This window comes from Oratosquilla oratoria, chromosome 1, assembly GCF_046742065.1.
Source record: "Oratosquilla oratoria isolate Oo_2021 chromosome 1, ASM4674206v1, whole genome shotgun sequence".
NCBI classification, from domain to species: domain Eukaryota; kingdom Metazoa; phylum Arthropoda; class Malacostraca; order Stomatopoda; family Squillidae; genus Oratosquilla; species Oratosquilla oratoria.
Window position 1 is genome coordinate 35,376,067 of NC_134777.1, and position 15,446 is coordinate 35,391,512.

Sequence of the window (15,446 nt, forward strand, 5' to 3'; positions counted from 1 at the left end):
ATTTATATAGCACTCCATGCCTTCATTCATGTCATTAATGTATACAGCAAACATGATCGGGGCCAGTACTGATCCTTGCGGGACCCCGCTTTTTACTTCTTCCCAGTTGGAGAATTTTTCTCTAATTACAACTCTCATTTTCCTCCCAATCAGAAAGTCTTTCATCCATTCCAATAATTTTCCTCTGATGCCACCTTTTGACTCTATCTTATTTATTAGTTTCCTAAGAGGTACCTTATCGAATGCCTTTTGCAGGTCCAGAAAAGCACAGTCTGCCCATCCATCTCTTTCTTCTATTATGTCTACTAATCTTGAGTAAAAGCAGATCAGATTTGTTGTACAGGATCTCCCTTGTCTAAATCCAAATTGATTTGGGTTCAGTATAGATTTTTCTTCCAGGTACTTGACCTATCTGTTTTTGATCACTCTTTCATAAATTTTTGCTATTGTGCTTGTTAGTGAGACCGGTCTGTAGTTAAATGGATCTCCCTTATCACCTCCCTTATAAATTGGTACAAAGTTTGCTTTTTTCCAGTCCAATGGTACTTTTCCTTCTTTAAGTGACAATTTAATTATATCATATATTTTGTCAGTTAATTCTTCCATGCATTCTTTCAGTATCCAGTTTGCTATTCCGTCTGGGCCATGTGATTTTCTGACATCCAGGGTTTTAATTTGATCACTGATTTCTTTTTGTGTTACGTTTATTTCTTTCATTGCTGGGGATAATTCTCTCTCTCTAACTTCACTGTGTATGGATGCTTTGATGCATGAAAGGGAGTGGGTGGGGGATGGGGGTGATGGAGTCCGTGTGAAAAATAATTTGATGCAGCCTAAAGGGATTTCTCCCCATCTTCTCCATTTTTGCATGAGGGGACAGAGAGGGGGGTTTGCCAATTTAATGAAGTGGCCTTGCGACACTGCTTCTGACCCAGGGCAGTGGGTGAGATACAGGGATGACCTGTCATCCAGGAGGACCCAAGATAAAAGGGATGGAGGGGGTTGAATAGGAGTGGAGTATGTTGGCGATGGAATGGGTGGGAGTGGTTTTTATGCCTTTGTCTTTTGGCTACCTCCCTTGTAAGGGGGAAAACCTTTGGTATATGTATGTATTTTTTCATAAGCATGGGATGAATTATCATATTTTATATTGATTCCTGTGGGAAAAATTGTTTTGCTTAATGAGTGTTTCCCATTGCAAGTAAGATTTGGGAACAAATTATGCTCATTAAGTGAGGTTTCACTGTATCTCATTATATTACAAATTACACTAAAATTTCATGATACTGAATGACTGCATTCCCATAATTTGAAATATTGTCACAAAAATAAGAAATAAACTTACTCCTGTACCAGTATAAGGAATTTATCAAATTCAACTAAATAAAAGATTACAGTACAGTAGTAGTAGTAGTTATTAAAAAAAAAAAAAAAAAAAAAAAAAAAAAAAAAAATAATAATAATAATAATAATAATAATAATAATTTATGACCTTAACCCCCTCCATATTGTTTGCTATTTTTCCTATTACTATGGTTCCCACCTGGCTATTTTATTCATCTCTGTGCCAACCCACTTGGTAGCAAAGGAATTAAGTCAATTTCCTTAACATTCTAACCACATCAGTACTATGTTGTCAAATCAACTCTGTGACTAACCTTCTTTGCTCCATATCCAGTTCATCCTTCCTATTTGCCAGGGCAAAAACACGAAGTTTACATCCATTCCATTGTGAGCGGGTGGTAAGGATGTATGGCAGTAATAATGTCAGCCCACCATCATCATATAGCCACCAAACATCAATAGTAGCCTGTTGGAATAAATATATCAATCAATCCATTGCCCCAGACCTCACTTTCAGGAGACATATAGGTCCAGGATTACTGGCAACATCCATTGGACTGGCCTATAAGTCACTCAAGAAAGAAATATAATGTTATTGTTGGGGTATGGCTTGGGTGGGGCAGTGTATGATGAGGTGTTCAGTGTCTAGTGTAACAGTTTCATTTGGGGCTGTTTATTGTGGCTAAGCTTATTTTGTGTTGGTGCTTAGTGTTGGATGGTGACCTGAATGTATTCATCCCAAAGTGTTTCTTGCATCTCTCAGAAGGGATTTTTCTTTGGAGGGGTCTGACATAGTGTGTTTGGTGGTCAGTCTTGGAGAGCTCGTTTTGTGATTAGAGAATGAATGTGTTCTTGTGTGGACGTGCTGTGTGGTGAAGGTGGCAGGGTGTTGTGGATGTTGAAGTAGTTTTTTACTGATTTAGTTTTTAAATTGCCTTCAGCTGGTTGTACCTGGGAGACTTAATGAGATATGTGAATGGGATTGTGTCTTCTATAGAGAGGAGTTTGGTTTTTGTATGCAGATATTCTATTTGGATGGTTTTGGTGCACCTTGTTCTCATTCTCTTTGCTTTATATTGTATAGTTTGCAGGGTGGCTATGCTTGTTTCCCTGATGGTTGGGAACCATGCTGTGGAAATGTAGTCAAGTGTGGTTCTCGGGATGTATTTGCAGACTGAGATTAGTTTCCTTCTACTGTTCGCCTGTGTTAATTGTCAGTGTCAGGTCTTTGATGTGTATTTACCTAGTTATAGCATACAGTGTTGGAACCATGCTCATGGGGTCATGTCTCTTTGCCTCTGCACATCAAACTTTGCCTAGAATTCATTTAACTTACTTGCCTAATTACATTTACATTCAATTTGTTCCATAAGTCTACACATCTAAGTGGAAAACTATATTTCCTAGCACCTTTTAAACAATCTTACTTTTGAATTTTTTACTATGACCTCTTGGTGATCTTTCATCACATACTAGCAAATCCTCTCTGTGGAGATTTAGTGGTAAAGGGTAGATTCTGGGAGGCATCACATACAAGGGACAGTAATAGTAAGAAACCATCTTATCATTCCTTCATGAGCAGATACTTCTTCTCTAACATGGACAAATAGTGTGTGGCTCTGGTCTGTGGAGATGCCTCAAAATATTCCCAAAAGTACTGACTGTATGTAAATATGCAGGCAGGTGGATCAATGTGCCTACTTTCATCATTCCTAACTGTTACAGAGTATAAAGAAAATTCATTTACATGGAAGCCAGTCTATATCACTTCTTTACCTGAATTCTAATCTCACTATAGAGGATATCTTGTGATATCTAATTCTATACAATTTTACAGTTTTTACTTACCCTCTTCTGTTTTCTCTTGAACATAGTAATATTATTGAGAACTTCTTTACTGAGTTCAGCACCCCCTGGGCCATGATACAGATTGGCTAATGATGTTCTCCGTTTTGGTTTGTCTTTGCCTTCTGGTTCCTTTGACACATGTTCAAGCTGAGGTGAACCTGGGGGACTGGAAGCTTCACTACCAGTACCATCTGTTGAGACCAAATATAGTATAATGACTAAGATAATACAGATGAATCCAAATACAAGAAACATGTCACCTTATACATATAAAGATTCCTCTGTAATCTTAAAATATTAATATACACTTGTTCTTCCATATATACAAGGGATGTGTTGTGGAAACTTTGTTGCACAGTGTGAATTCATGTAGTGAATTTTATACAGTAGTTACATTAATGGGTAAAATAGGGCTAAGTTTCTAGGTGCATCCTGAATTTACATAAACAATAATTTACCGTACTCAAGTTTTCAAATGACAGTTCATGGTAGTATACAAAAATAATCATACACAACTTGTTTAACTATGAGATTTTTGTGATGAAAATTGGGACATAGTAAAAACAGTTTCATTGCACGCTGGGGTGATCCACATAATGAGATGTATAATCAGAAATTATGTAATGGGATAATCTAGAACAAATAGTGTATATACACCACTGTATTGAAGGAATGAATATAATATAGATAATGTACCAACACAAAATTGTCCCACTATTCAGTAGTTCACTGCCACTAATTATAGTACTCAAGTCTACTTTCAATCATCTTTAGGTTCTTTCATCCTTCTGAAAAGTTCCCTTAAGGCTACTAGTCAACAACATCAATCTTTTTAAATCATGGCCAATGCATTAAAACTTGTTCAAATAAGCTACACACAGACACACACACTAAGTTATTCTGTTAATTCTAAACACACAGTTAAACAACAATCAAACAGGGAAAATGGCCAAGAATGGTCCATCTGGTGAGAGAAATAAAAATTATATACAATGGAAAATTCTCAATTGATAGCGGTGAAACATTCCCATTATGGCATCAATGTTAAGCATACCTTAATATAAAATGTCTTAAAGCATATAAACCACAGAAAAGATGAAGATACCATGGTAAAAGTGTAAATGAAAGTGTAAAAGCATTGTGCTACTACTGTAACCAAGATTAAACACTAGAGAAATGTATACACATCAGAAGCAATTACTTGTAGATGACTTCATTATTAATACTCAACCTCTGTAAGCATAAGAGGGTCTGGGAAAAGACCTCCAACCAATAACCTTAATATCTGGGTCATTAAACCAGCATAGTTGTGATTCTTATAACAGTAAAAGTGAAGAGATTGGGAGTACATTTGTGAGAGGGAAGATGGATGTGTTAGTATTAAGTGAAACAAAGTTGAAAGGGAATGGCAATTTTGAGTTTTAGTGTGATGGGGAAAGTCTTGGGATTATGTGGGGGCAAAGGAGGGAAAAAGTTGATCTGCTGGAGTGATGAAATAGGAAAGTGCATGGTGGAATGGAGGGAAATGTCATCAAGGTTAATGTGGGTGATGGTGTAACTGGGATGGGACATATGGAGTTTTGAGAGTATATATGAACCTGGTATTGCGAAAAATGATAAAATGAGGCTTTTAGAGTTTGGGGAGGAATATGAATGTAATGGCATTGGGAGAGCTCAATAATAGAGTAGGGGACGAGTTAAAGGGGAATGTCTGTTGAACAGGGAAGGGGAAAATCAAGAGATATGTGTGAGTGGAATATAAATTGATGTGGCCTGAAGAGATTTCTCCTCATCTTTTCTAATTTTGCATGAGGGGGTAAGGAGGAAGGGTTGCTGTGTAAATAAAGCGGCTGGCCTGAAAGTGATATGCTGCGTTTTGCTGCATTGCTTCAGACCCAGGCAGAAGGAAGGGGCCAGGGATGACCATTCATTCACAATGAGCTACAATAAAGAGGGAAATGGGCAATGAATGGGAATGGGATGGGTTGGATGGGTGCATGCTTTAGCTGGCTACCTCTCTTAACAGGAGAAGAAGCCTATTGGTATATAGACTGATACATAGATATAAGCAAAAATTACCTGCAAACATAAACATACAGCTGTATAAACTATGGCCAGAGATAAATTGATAGACAGTACCTACATCAAGACTTAAAAGATAAACAAATATAAAAATAACTGCTCTAAATTTTACTAATTGGAAACCCACAGCCCTACAGTGGCTGGTAACAGTTCTTAGGCCCTCCCATAGTTCTTTCTGGGAAACACTGGACTGTTGTCTGTGTTGCATTAGTGTGGGAATGTTTCTACGTTACTCCTCCAGCACTCTACCCTCTCTTAAACAAACATTAAATAACCTCACCAGCCAATCCACCATCACTGTATCTCCTTTTTACAGACATTCTGTATGACATCCATCCAACCCAGGTGACTTACCTGCTCTCATAATCTTAACAATTACCTTCACTTCATCTTTCCTTATTTCTCCTCCATTTTCCTCACTCATCTTAGTCATTTTCTTAGCACTTCCCACTGCAACTACCTTTCCCTCCCTATCTTCCTTCACATTTAGCAACTCCCTAAAATACTCTACCCATCCTCCTCTTACTGCCTTCTCCATTATCATCTCTCCATATGCATCTTTTACCTTTTCTTCTCTACTTGATTCGCTTCCTCTTCCTCTCTTGATTTCTCTCCAAAGCATTTTTTTATCTTTCAAAATTTTCTGTCATACTCTTCCCCATTTCACATCTGCTCTCCTCTTTTCCTCCTTTACTTGTGCTTCACTTCTCTTCTCTTTTCTTTGTACCTCTCAAATGATTCCCTTGTCCTATTTTGTAATCAGTATGTGAGAAGCCCAAAATATCTTCCTAGAGTAATCAATGGGAAAGCCCCAGGAACACTCTTAATTATTGTAGGGCTGTGAGTTTCTGGTCACTAAAACTCAATGTACTAGTTATCATACCTAAATGACCAGAAAGAAAGGAAAGAAAACTTCATGAATACTATTCCTCAGACAGACAGTCTAGGGAACGACAACAACAACAACAACCACCTTTCATAATTTTCAATGCTCTTTGTATTTCTTCTTTCTTTACAGCCCTATTATTTTCTTCTCCCACCAGTCACTTTCCGAGCATCAACTGCCACAATAAATCCTTCTTATACCTCCACATTCAGCAATCCTCTGAAATACTATAACCATCTTCCCCTTACCACCTTTACTTCTATTAATATCTGTCTACCTGGACCCTTTACATTTGCTTCTCTATCCAACTCACCCCACTCTCACTCCCTTTACTTCCATCCAAATATCTTTCTTTTTCATTCTTTTCAAAATTCTCTTGTCAAACTCCTACCCCATTTTACATTTGCCCTCCTCTTTGCATTTTGCTTCTCCTATCTTCTTGTGGTACTTCTCATGTGCTCCTCTGGTTCTAACTTGCAACCAGTCCTCATTTGCTCACTTTCCTTCCACCACTGCCTTCACCTCTTCATCCCAAATTTTGGTTCTTCTTTTTCTGTTCTCTCTCATCTTCTTCATTCCACATACCTTCTTTGTGCATCTCATCATTTCCTCCTTGAAACATACCCATTCTTCTTCTACTACTGTTTCCCCTTTCTCTCTCACCACTTGCTACACTTCTTTCAACTTCTGGTATTCTTTCTCTTTATCCTTCTCATTCAATTTGTTTGCTGTCAGTACTTCTCTACCTCCCTCCCTTTTCCTCTATTCTCAATTTCCCTTCTACCAACTTTTTCATACACTGCTCTACAGAGACGATCTTGGTCTCAGTGAAGATGTTTCATAAATGCTGTTATAATGCAACCAACTTGGTGTTCTCAAACACAAAACATTTGGAAATTTTGAGTTTAAAAGCTGACAGCATTCTAAAGTAAGAAAATTAAATAAGACAGTATGACAACTGAGTTTTGTCTTAGTCCTGTAAAATTTAGGTAAATACCAGGTTAGCATATTACTGCCATCACTCAAGTATCTTACATTTCTCTATAAATGAAGTATCTTACATTTCTATGTAAAGCACATCTAATTAATCATTGTATCCAATTCTACAGGTGAGGAAAATGAACAAAAAAGAATTAAAAACAGATGTGCAAGCGGTAATTGCAAAGTCACCTACTCGTGATGCCTTTTAGTAGACAACCTTTTAATATTTTCCAAATACCTCTGCGACTTTGACGAATTTTCTTCCTTCGAAAGACTAGCATTAGGGAGAAAAATTTGTATATATTTAGTGAGATCAATTGAGAGAACTTCAGAGTTCTTCAGAATTCTATATCTAACACCTCTAAAGGTTCTTCAAAGCTAATAATATGCATCAGAACTATCATTCCAAAAATCTAAATATAGATCAAGTCTTATACAATATGAGACTATGAAACAATCTTAACCACAAGCAGAAAAAAGCATGCAATGTTCAAGCAGAAACGAGTCATATATGCCTTGAAGACCAGGTGAAAACATGAAAAGTTTGTATCTATATTATGCATTAAAAAATAATAATAAATAAATGAATAAAGAATAAACAATTAAAAGGACCTTTTGAGGTCATGACAAACTACAAATATTTTCCTAATCTTGCAGATCAACAGCTTTATAAATATATGCAAAATCAATTAGCACCCATCTTTATCACAATATCTATATGTAGTATAATATTCTTTCAACTGTAATAAAAGGAAAACTGTCTCCTCTTGGCAGACATGACAAGATGAACAAATAATTGGGAAATAAAAGTACAGTAGTAACTCCACTTATGCACATTAAACTTTATATGCACTTAGATTTATGCAAGTTTTCAAATATAGAAACAAAAAAACAACCACAGATGTTAGGTTTGACTGGCAAGTATGGCTGCTGTAACAAAAAGCAATTTGTGTATGTCAGAGTAGAGCATTAATGACCCAGTTCCCGACTTTTAGTATTGCTGTAAGTGCAAACAAGGTCTCAAAATGCAAGCTATGTGTTGGTATTGCTCAATCAACATCCCAGAAAACATGGATTGTGCCTACTTTGAAGGAAATGCTTCTTCAGAAACTAGATCTAATGCAAGGTAATATTAATCATGGCAGTAGTGTATTTACCCAGTTGTATTATATGGGAAGGGGAGCTATGCTTGTAGTGACCTGTCTTAGTATCTCTCAGCATCTAGTTTGTTCTTAAATTCTTGTACGGTTTTTGCACATGCTATTGTGTGTATAGATATGGGAAAGATGTACTGTACACATGCCTCAATTAATAATTTGATCTGCTGACCCACATCTCTCTTGCAGGAGACCCAAGAGTCTCAGGTAACTGACAAACCCTCTGAACTGGCTCATAAGTCACTCAAGGAAGAAATAATTGTGTTGTAAGATGAGGCATTTCAAGTCTCTTGTGTGATGGCTGCATCTGGGGCAGTTTGTTACTGTGGCTAAGCACATTCTGTGTTGGTATTATTTTAGTGGTGGATGGTAACCTGAATGCAGTTATGCTACAGTTACTTGCTTCTATTAGGAGTGATTCTTCTGAAGGGCTAACATCTGGAGAGATTTGATGGAGTAGGCAGTTTAGTAGTCAGTATTGAAGAGCTTGTTTTGTAATACGAGTGTGAATGTGTCTTTGTATAGATGTGTTGTGTAGTGCTGGTGGAAAGTTGTAGATATTTGAATAGTTGCTGATGATGTAATTCTTTTTTCTGTTGTATTTACCTAGTTGTATTTTATGGGGAGACAGCTATGCTTGTAATGACCCACTTCTGTATCTTTCAGCATCCAGTTTGATCTTATATTCTAGTGTAATTTTTGCACTCACTGTTTCCTCATTTAATTTGTTCCAGATATCTACAACTCTGTGTGGAAAGCCATTCTTTTTCAGATCTCTTCTGTAACTATCCTTTTTGAGTTTCTTTTCATGTCCTCTTGTTTTTCTTTTATCCCACTTTAGTACATCATCTCTATCAACAACTTTCATCCCTTTTATAATCCTGTAGATGGTTAGTAGATATCCTCTTTCACTTCTTTGTTCCAGGATTAATAGTTTGAGTTTGGCCGATCTTTGTTCGTATGTCAATTTGGAGAGTGTTGGTGCCATTTTTGTTGTTGCTCTTTTGATTCTTTCTAATTTCTTTATGTTCTTTTTAGTACTAGGTGTCCATATTGTCACAATGTACTCCATTCTTGGTCTTATCAATGTAACTAATATTTTCTTTACCAATTCTTCATCCAGGTGGTCTAAGGCCACTTTCATTGATCTTAGCAAATTGAAAGTTTCTCTGACTATTCTGTTGATATGTTTGTCTGGTGGCAGGTCATTGCAGATAGTTACTCCTAAGTCCTTTTCTGAGTTGACTTTTTTAACTTCCTTTGTACCAATCTTATATTGTCCCGATATTCTCTTTTTACTTTTACCAAATTCCATTATACATTTCTTGATATTGAAATTCACTTTACACTTTTGACTCCATTCCCAGACTTTGTCCAGGTCTTTTTGCAGTGATTTACAATCTTCCTCTGTATTTACTCTCTTTAGTAGTTTTGCATTATCAGCAAAGAAGTTCATATAACATTACACTCCTTCATCCATGTCATTTATATATATGGCAAACATTATTGGATCCAATACAGAACCTTGTGGGGCTTCACTTATCATTTCTTCCTAGTTCAAGTTCTTGTCTCTAAGTACCACCCTCATTTTTCTCCTGTTCAAGAAATCTTTCATCCATTTCAATAACTTTCCTTGTACTACTCCACCTATTGTTTCTATTTTTCTTAGTAGCTTTTTGTATGGTACTTTGTCGAATGCTTTTTGTAAATCTAAGAATGCACACTGCCCATCCATTCCTTTCTTGTATTATTTCTGTTAGCCTCGAATAAAAGCATATCAAGTTTGTAGCACATGATCTTCCACGTCTAAATCCAAATTGTTTTGGATTTAGTATATCATTCTCTTCCAAATGCTTAATCCATTTACTTTGGATAACTTTTTCTCATATTTTTGCTATTGTACTTGTAAGGGAGGCTGGTCTATAGTTGGTTGGATTTTCTTTGTGTCCTCTTTTGTATATTGGTACAATATTTGTATTTTTCCAATCTTGTGGTATTTTCCTTCTTTGAGTGAGATGTCAATTATCCTGTGTATTTCATCCATTGGTTCATCTATACATTCTTTCAATTTCCAATTTGCAATTCCATCCGGCCCTTGTGACTTTCTGACATCAAGGTTTTCTTATTTGGTCCCTTATTTCTTTCTGTGTCACCATTATTTCTTTCATTGGAAGGGATCTTACTCTCTGTCCTTCCTCCCAATTTTGTGAACCTTCAATTGTGAATACAGATTTAAAATGTTTGAGCACAATTTCAGCCATTTCTCCATCATCTTTATATTCATTATTTCCTTCACACAGTTTCACTATTTCATGTTTATCTTTTAGTTTGTCATTAACATACCTGTAGAATAGTTTAGGTTGGTCCTTGCATTTTTCTATTATGTGCTCAGTTGGTTGTGCTTTTGTAATGTAGTGAGATGGGCCAGTAGAGTTGAGGTCTCTTGCATTGAAATATACACCTATTATTTTCATGTGAAGTTCTATTGGGACGATTTTGGTTTTTATATACAAATGTTCTACTGGGCTGGTTTTGGTGTATCCTCTTATTATTCTTGATACTTTATTTATCTACGGTATTTATTTTTTGTAAGGAACCATGCTATGGAAACATGTTCAAGTTTGATTCTTAAAAACTGTTTGCAGACTGTGATTAGTTTCCTTCTGCAAACCAAAACCTGTATTTCCTACTATTCTTAGTATGTTTATTTTCTTACTTGTTTTCACTGTTTGGCCTTTGATGTGTATTTACCTAGTTGTAATTTATGGGAAGAGAGCTATGCTTGTAGTGACCTGCTTTTGTATCTTTCTGCATCCAGTTTGTACTTAAAGTCATGTATATTTTTAGCACTCACTGTTTCCTCATTCAGTTTGTTCCATATATTTATCACTCCGTGTGGGAAGCTATTCTTTTTCAGATCTCTTCTGTAACATCCTTCTTAAGTTTCTTCTCATGTCCTCTTGTTTTTCTTATGTCCCACTTTAGTAACTCATCTTTATCAAGAATTTCCATCCCTTTCATAATTCTGTAGATGGTTAGCAAATCACCTATTTCTCTTCTTAGTTCCAGGGTTGGTAGATTTAGTTTATCCAATCTTTGTATGTCAAATTGGAAAGTGTTGGTGCCATCTTTGTCGTTGCCCTTTGAATTTTTTCTAGTTTTTTTATGTTTTATTTTTTAGAAATAGGTGTCCATAGTGTCGCAGTGTACTCTAATTTTGGTCTTATCAGTGTAACTAGTATTTTGTTTATCATTTCTTCATCCATGTAGTCAAAGGCTACTTTCATTGATCTTAAGTTAAAAGTTTGTCCAACTAATTTGTTGACATGTTTGTCTGGTGTCATGTCATTTGAGATAGTTACTCCTAGGTCCCTTTCCAAGTTTACTTTTTTTTTACTTCCTCTGTACCAATTTTATATTGACACAAAATTCTATTTTTGCTTTTTCCAAATTCCATAATGCTACATTTCTTAATGTTGCAGTTCACTTCACACTTCTGACTCATTTCCAGACTTTGTCCAGGTCTTCTTGAAAAGATTTGCAGTCTTCCTCTATACTTACTCTCTTTAATATTTACCTAGTTGTATTTTGCAGGAAGGGGAGCTATGCTCATGGTGTCCCACCTTTGTATCTCACAGTGTCTAGTTTGTTCTTAAACTCACGAATGGTTTTTCTGCACACTATTTCATTGTCCAGTTTGTTCCAAGTGTCCACAACTCTATGTGGAAAACTGCTTTTCTTCAGATCTCTTCTGTAGCTATGTTTTTTTATTTTCTTTCCATGTCCTCTTGTGCTTCTCCTCTCCCAGTTTAACAAGTCCTCTCTATCGAGTATTTCTGTGCCTTTCATGATTCTGTAGATGGTCAGTAGGTCACCTCTCTCTCTTCTTTGCTCCAGAGTCAGTAACTCCAGTTTAGCCAATCTCTCCTCATATGACAAGTTTGCAAGTGCAGGTGCCATTTTTGTGGCTGCTCTCTGGATTCTTTCTATTTTCTTTATATTCTTTTTGGTATTGGGTGACCACAATGTTGCTGCATATTCTAGTCTAGGCCTTATCAGTGTGACCAATATTTTTTTTTAATAATTTCTTCGTCCAAATAAGTAAATGCCACTTTTATTGATCTTAGCAAGTTGTAGGATTCTCCGACAAATTTGTTTATCTGTTTGTCATAGGACAAGTCGTTTGAGATAATTACACCCAAATCTTTTTCGGATCTCTCCTTCTTTACCTCCTTGGTTTAAATTTTATATTGTCCTGATATTCTGTTTTTGCTTTTCCAAACTCTATTATGTTACACTTGTTAATATTGAAGTCCACTTCCCATTTCTGACTCCAGTTCCATACCTTATTCAGGTCTTCCTGCAGTGATTCGCATCATCTGCAAAGAAGTTCATATAACATTCCACTCATTCATCCATATCATTTATATAAATAGCAAACATTATTGGAGCCAATACAGAGCCTTGTGGGACTCTACTTATATCTTCCCAATTTGAGTTCTTGTCTCCAAGTACCACCCTCATTTTTCTCCCATTCAAGAAATCTTTCATCCATTCCAATAACTTTCCTTGTATTCCATCTATTATTTAAATTTTTCTTTGTAGCTTTCTGTGTGGTACTTGGTCAAAAGCCTTTTGTAAGTCCAAGAAATCACAATCTGCCCATCTGTCTCTTTCACGTACTATTTCTATTAATCTTGAGTAAAAGCACATTAAGTTTGTGGTACATGATCTTTCACTTCTAAAACCAAATTGTTTAGGATTCAGTATTTTGTTCTCTTCCAAGTGTTTAATCCATTTATTTTTAATAACTTTTTCGCATATTTTTGCTACTGTGCTTGTAAGGGATACCAGTCTCTAGTTTGTTGGATTTTCTTTGTCTCCTTTATATATTGGTACAATATTTGCATTTTTCCAATCTTGTGGTACTTTTCCTTCTTTGAGTGAGATGTCAATTATCTTGTGTATTTTGGCCATTAATTCATCTAAACATTCTCTCAATATCCAGTTCACAATTCCATCCGGCCCTTTTGACTTTCTGATGTCAAGGTTTTTTATTTGGTCCCTTATTTTTTTCTGTGTCACTGTTATTTCTTTCATGGGGGGGGGGGATCTTCCTCGCTGTCCTTCATCCCAAATTTGTGAGCTTTCAATTGTAAATATAGATTTAAAATACCTGTTCATAACTTCAGCCATTTCTACATCATCCATATATTCTTTAGTTCCTTTGCGCAGTTTCACTATTTCGTGTTTGTCTTTTAGTTTATTATTTACATATCGGTAAAATAGTTTAGGTTGGTCTTTGCATTTATCTATTATATTTTTATCGTAGTTTCTTTTTTTCCTCCCTGCGTATATCTACATGTTCGTATCTCAGTTTGATGTATGTTTGCTATTTGGTAATTTTTTTGTCTTCTTTCCATCTTTTCCAGGCTTTGTCTCTTCTATCTTCAGCATCACTACACTTTTTGTTATACTTTATGTAAACCCAGTTTGGTTTCTTCTTTGGTACGTATCTATCTGTTCCCTCCTTGTATTTTTCTTTAAATATGTTCCATTTCTCTTCCATCTTTGTTTCTTCATTTGAAATTTTTTCCCAGTTAGCATATCAAAAGGGAGGTTCAGGATTTTTGGGTTCTTTTCAACTGGAACAGTTTGGCCATTCAATTTGTTTATTTGATTCATAGTTATCTGGAATGAGTAATATTACTGATGATTTTTCAGGGGAGGCTTCCATACTGTCCCCCACCCCACAAGCCATTGTCCTAGTTTGCTTAAGTAAGTTTGGGTGTTCATAGTAACTATTCTGTAGTTACTATGCCAAGTTATTATCATTAAGTCATCTGCAAAAGTGAGTGTTTTAGTGTTGTGCTCTGAATCTGTTGGGGCAGGTGTCCAGGTCCATATAATCTTTAATTTCTTCAATGAAATGTTCAGGAGCTCTTTAATCTGAGGTGGCAGCATTCCCTTGTCTCATAATGTTGTTAACACCACTTCTTTTAAATTTTCAAACCATTCCCTGCTCACCTTGAAAGGTTCAACATCTTTGTCAATTGTTCCAGGTGTCTTCTTCATAAAATCAGAATGCAGTTGCCTTCTTTTCTTATGAATGATAGCCTCAGAAATGCTATTGACTGCTGTTTCTGGTTTATCCACACAAGCAGTAGCCTTTCAACATCATTATTTATTCGTGGTTTTTGTTTCATTAGCACTTACATTTTTTTTTCATTTTTAATTTATTTCTTTTCATTCAGGATCATACTGTTTGGAGACACTGATTTTCCATATATTTTTGAGACCAGCTATGTAAACTCTGTCTTCATGTTTAACAGTAATCTTTTTTTTTTTAGATGAATCAAATTCCTCAGAATATACTTTGATTCATCATGACAAGGACCTTTCTTGGAGGCAATGGAAGGTTATTCATTGTATATGCATGTCAAGAATTGTAAAAAACACAAAAATATATACATCATTCACAGAGAATTCAAATGTGAATGTTCACTCAATGAGAATGCAAGCATTATTTGAGTTCTCCCTTTGTTTTCCACCCTGTGGGACCCATTGAAAGATACTTTCATGTTTAAACAAGGTGTTCATCCTCTACTAACCTTAAATCATCAGGGCAATTTTTGGAATGAACACATATTTTTGTAATATGTTCAGTTCCCTTGCATGTGATATGTAGATTTGATCAAGGCTATCTATAAACTGGGGCATGCTTTTGTGAACTGATAGAATTTGAGTAATGAATATTTATTTAAGAGCTCGATTATTCATAAACTGAGGCTCCAATGTACTGTAACATAAAAAGAGAGGAAAAAAGTAGTAGTTTGTTTCGATTGATGTTGTTTAACATTATGAATTCCCCCTATTAGGAGGCTAGGATAGTGCCTCTTATAGAGGACTTTGTAGCATGGAATTTGATAAACCATACCCTTGGTTCAACTTGCTGGTGGCAGGATTCGAACCACCATCACTTTGACCTCCATCGTAAGTAGAGATGCTCTAACTCGCTTGGCCAGCAAGCATCCAGTGGTAATGTACAGAAATTGCTTGTAGGTATGTAGCAGTAAGTACCAACAATAAAACAGCTGTAATTTTCTGTGTACTACACAAATTATTCACTTACCTAACCCAGTACTAAG

At 35.9% G+C, this 15,446-nt stretch overlaps 1 protein-coding gene across 2 annotated transcripts in view; it reads right to left on the reverse strand.

The window, feature by feature from the left end:
* Positions 1-15,446, reverse strand: part of LOC143032857 (bumetanide-sensitive sodium-(potassium)-chloride cotransporter-like) — a 292,888-nt gene that overhangs the window by 12,036 nt on the left and 265,406 nt on the right. For both annotated transcript variants that reach the window (XM_076198045.1, XM_076198052.1), the window contains exons 18-19: positions 3,193-3,383; positions 1,659-1,810 (exon numbers count right to left, since the gene is read on the reverse strand). In XM_076198045.1, the coding sequence (XP_076054160.1) occupies positions 1,659-1,810; positions 3,193-3,383 (343 nt within the window). The remainder of the gene's footprint in view (positions 1-1,658; positions 1,811-3,192; positions 3,384-15,446) is intronic.